This window comes from Pinus tabuliformis, chromosome 2_2 (genome assembly GCF_031772625.1).
Source record: "Pinus tabuliformis cultivar Carrire ecotype Pingquan chromosome 2_2, CPIR1, whole genome shotgun sequence".
Lineage (NCBI taxonomy): Eukaryota > Viridiplantae > Streptophyta > Pinopsida > Pinales > Pinaceae > Pinus > Pinus tabuliformis.
The window spans coordinates 63,104,991-63,109,572 of NC_142300.1; the positions used below are offsets into that span (position 1 = coordinate 63,104,991).

Sequence of the window (4,582 nt, forward strand, 5' to 3'; positions counted from 1 at the left end):
GCTCGTGCCGTGGTGAAAAAATGCGCAAATGGAGATCAAGTGGTAGCTCATGCGGTGGTGAAAAAATGCACAGTGTCTCCCAGAGTGAGTCTCCCAGAGTGAACGTAATTGGTGATGAAGACCATATTAGACTGATGTGATTTATATGTAATTTGTAACTTATGTAATAATGTAAATGTTAAGGGGAGAACTTGGAAATAAAGCTTACTTTAGCAAATATGTAGAATTGGTTTATTGGGCATTTGGGTTGTTGAGATATTTTCTCAACAACCAATCTCTTAGTTTGAAAGTTGTTACATCTAATAAGCACACTTAATGTAATTGTGTGATTATAGACACCTAACTATTTATAGGTAGAAACTGGATGAAGTTTTGATGTTAAGTTCTTGTTTATATTTTAGGTTCATTTTGAAATGGAATTATTGTATTTTTAAATAATTAAAATAAAATATGATGAGACTGTTTTTATTTTTTGAAATTTTGAAATATTTATTTTAAATACTAAGAATCAATATTTTAAATAATAAAATCCTGTTTATTTATCTATCTATAATAATCATTTTTATTGATTATTTAGAAATGTAAGTATTATGGTTACTAAAACCAATCAATAAATTCATAAAAATACAAGTTTTTCACTCTTATTAAATATTTTAAAATTTAATTGGATTAACATAGTTTTTTCCTTTTAAAAAATAAACTCTTCATTAATTGAAAGCAGTTTTAGGTCTTACTCGGGACCATAATTGAAAAGTAAATATTTTATCATTGAGATATTTATATTAAATAATATAATTTAACAAAAAAATAAAATATTTATATTATAATAATATTATTCAATATTAAAATATATATATTATAAGAATATTATTTAATAAAATTAAGAATTTATTTTTAAATTAATAAGATAAAATAGTTATTCTACATTGATTTTGTTTAGTTAAAATTTTCCCTTCCTTAGATGTAAGGAACAGGTTAACTGACCAAAACCCAAAGTTATCTGGCAGAGGAGTTAAAGCATGCCATCTTATTCTGTTTGGTTTAAATTTTCTCTTCCTTAGATGTAAGGAATAGGTTAACTGACCAAAACCCAAAGTTATCTGGCAAGGGAATTAAAGCATGCCATCTTACAAATTGTCAGCATGTAATTTCATTCCACCGTGAAGTGGTTTTTCTTGAATAAGGTGATTTTGCCAGCATGTAGTTCCAGGTGAAGTGGGTTTTCTTGAATAAGGTAATTTTGCCAACATGTAATTCCAGATAAAATAATTTTCCTTGAATAAAGTGATTCACAGATAGTAACCAATGATAATTGTTCACACTGCTAGTCTGAAAACTCAATTATGATACATTTTGGCGGTATTTAAAAACAATTTTGATAAATAATTTTGATTATTAAACTATATCTATAATACCGACTCATTCGCATTCATTACCCAAAAAAAATTGATGTGAAAATTATACTGTTACTTATCAGTTTTGTTGTATTTCCTGTTGTATTTCCATATGCAGAAACAAAACTTCATTTATTATATTAATATGAATGTTAAAATGTTGCACTATGAGATGCAAGAACCAGAGGATTGCAGTTTAAAGCCGAGATGACTGAATCCACATTCATTTCGATTAATTCTTCCAACGCCTCTATTTATCATATATCTATTGAAACTTACTGAAGCTCTTAATGAAAGCCATTAACATCCTTGAAAAAAAGCAAGGAAACATTAAAATATTAGGGATCTGGATCACGTCATCAACCACAAAATGTATAAAAGCCTAGACATTCAGCAGGTATCTGGATTCTGCACATTCACCAGGTAGTACAAATGAAAACCCGCAACGCCCTCACCCATTTCTACATAAAATCCAGAGATTCACTTTGTTTTCAATTTATTTACCAGATTGGACGCAAATCATAACGCCCGCAACTATTGGCTTTGCCTTTCAATGCCTTCACCGGATTGGACTGAATTCGTAACGTCTGTTGGCTTTGCCTTTCAATGCCTTCACCGGATTGGACTGAATTCGTAACGTCTGTTACCTTTAAAGGTACATGATATCTTTAATTACAGGGCACAGTTCCTGGAAAGTGCCTCGACTCTCGCGAACATTAATTGAAATTTGTCTGGGCTTTCCATTTCACTTGCAACTGCGTTGTACCTGAGCATACCCCAAAATAAGCTTGTCCATGGAATAAGAGGAACATAAATTAAATCACTTACACTACTCAGAGTCATCCAGCTCCTGCATGCATCCATCCAGGCCAGTACTGAGCTCTGTAAATCGTCATTAACATATTTTTAATAACAACTTAGAGGAAACAACTTATCGAATTGTTCAGTAAGAAAAACCCTTCAAATCAAAATCTTATTTTATCATAGTAGAACTCATTATGCTGAACGATCTTGCTGGTCGCATAGCAAGTCTATACAATGACATCTAATCTCACAACCTGTTTGTGTACACTTCTATAGAAGACAATCCATCGCAAAGAGGAAAAAAAGGATTTCTGCACAGCCGCGTCTGCAAGGCGTCGAATGATGCAGAAATGGTTATTTCATGGATGGGATACGCAGAATTTTCCTGTACAATGTCATTCAATCTCTACTCATTCTGGAATATATATATATATATGTTCTCCCTACAAATTACGACATGTAGTTGCTAGGCTATATAAGATCACCATTACAGGGATCGGAATAGATTAGAATTCAGTTCAGCAATATACATAGGATTATGTTCTCACACAAGTTATAACCACAAGTACATACTCCTTTACAATATGATATATAATCTTGCGCTGGACTATGTATGTTTGAGAACTGTTCTTGTCCTGGATTTTTTAACACAAGTATATACTGGTCTACAAAATGATATATCTCAAGTTATATAATATTGCGCTGGACTATATAGACTTGAGAGCTGTTCTAGGCGCGATTTTTTCAGTGGAAAAAGATGATATACCTCGACATGCTCAGGTCCCTTAGGACGAAATCATGAAGAATGACTCCAGAGACACGGCTCGGCTCCGTCATCGCCATTATCTCCACTGCTGTCTTGTTGCAGTCGGGGAGGGCTAAGCATCATACCTTCGGCCATGGCTGTGAGTATATTGGGCATGTCGAATATCATATCCTCGTCTATGAATGCCGATTCACTCTGTGGAACCTGATCCGTACTAGAAGACTCGGCCATGATTGGTGACGTTGCATTTTCAATCGCCATTGAAGGATCTGGATTGGCCGCAGACCTTTGTGGCTGAAATGAGGAACTTGTACTAGCACTAGTAGCACTAGCACTAGCACTGGCACTGGCACTGGCACTGGCACGAGCTTCTTCTGTAAAGGCCGCAGCTGCAGCAGACGCGGCGGCCTGGATGTCTCTTGGAGACGATGACAAAGGGACTGGCAGCGAAGCAATGGAATCGGGGAAGTTCAAGTAAGCGGAGTGTCCCTTGAGGGCAAAAGCTGCTACGTCATAGGCACGGGCGGCCATTTCAGGAGTGGGGAATGTTCCCAACCAAATGCGAGACTTCTTTTTAGGCTCGCGAATCTCAGAGACCCATTTCCCCCAATTCCGTCTCCTGACGCCTCTGTAAGCGGGGCGCCTCGCCGTCTCCTGCACTCCTCCGCTCGCTGCTCCTCCTCCTCCTCCCCATCTCCTCCCCCGCGGCGGCGGCGGCGCCGCTTCTGGTGCTGAGCTTATCGCCTGCTGCAACGTCTGTTCTTCTTCCTCGGATTGCGGCCTGGTGGGCTGATCGCTCCAATTTTCTTCTCTGGTCAGATACTGAGACTGAGAATGATCCGAAGCGGAAGTAGAGCCTCCTTCTTCTTCGACCTCAACTTCAACATCTCCGGTAGCTTTGCCTTTGGAAGAGGCAACGCCACCGGAGGGGGAAACAGAGCCAGCACGTCCCTCTCCCTCTCCCTCGTGGCCACCGGGATTTTCCTCGCTTGAATCTCCGCAAGCAATCTCGCAATCAAACAGAAGCGGAGACCCACATAACGCAAGCCAATCCTGGCCTAGAAGGCGCCCCGGCTGGGAGCTGGGGCTGCCCTCAACACATGGAAATGCGTCTCCGAATCCCACCGAGGAATCGTAAGTTGGGGGAGAGGAAAAAGGAGAAATTAGCACAGAGCCCGTCGGTGTGAATATGGGAGCAGGAATACGGTACAGAGTGTGAAAAAATGAAGAATTGTCATGAGTAGTAGTAGTAGTAGAGCTAAAGTGGACCATGACTCCGATTCGCCAAAAAGAGAAAAAAGAAAAAGTCTATGTAATCGTGGGGAATGTCTTTTTACCGTTGAAGCATGCAACGGTTTCGTGGAGCGTATTTATTTAAAGTGGTGGGTGGGTGGATGCTTGAACCGCGAATTCGCGGATTACTCAAGCCCGGTTGGCAAAACACGGTAACGCGCATTTTTATTTTTTTATCCAGCTGTTTAGCAGTTTGAGTTTTTGATCGATATCCTTTTTGAGTGCAATATCTGCATTTAACCCACTGGTGAAATCATTAGCATTCCCCAGACGTTAACGTCTGTGCAATTGCCACTAAGCATTTGACTATTCCTGACCTCAACTA

At 38.8% G+C, this 4,582-nt stretch overlaps 1 protein-coding gene across 4 annotated transcripts; it reads right to left on the bottom strand.

Moving 5' to 3' along the window:
- Nucleotides 1-1,602: 1,602 nt before the first annotated feature.
- LOC149191473 (uncharacterized) lies at nucleotides 1,603-4,290 on the bottom strand. 4 transcript variants are annotated; one of them, XR_016254827.1, is made up of 3 exons: nucleotides 2,453-4,290; nucleotides 2,042-2,276; nucleotides 1,603-1,988 (listed from the first exon to the last, which is right to left on the bottom strand). XR_016254827.1 is itself a non-coding variant. In XM_089406250.1 (2 exons), the coding sequence occupies exon 1, from the start codon at nucleotides 4,234-4,236 to the stop codon at nucleotides 2,995-2,997; it is 1,242 nt and encodes a 413-aa protein (XP_089262376.1). In that variant the 5' UTR covers nucleotides 4,237-4,290; the 3' UTR covers nucleotides 1,988-2,276; nucleotides 2,965-2,994. The 4 variants fall into 4 exon arrangements, 2 of the variants coding, with proteins under 2 accessions (XP_089262376.1, XP_089262375.1); XR_016254826.1 differs by having other exon boundaries at nucleotides 1,988-2,276; nucleotides 2,453-2,523; nucleotides 2,965-4,290; XM_089406250.1 differs by having other exon boundaries at nucleotides 1,988-2,276; nucleotides 2,965-4,290.
- Between the last annotated feature and the right edge of the window lie 292 nt (nucleotides 4,291-4,582).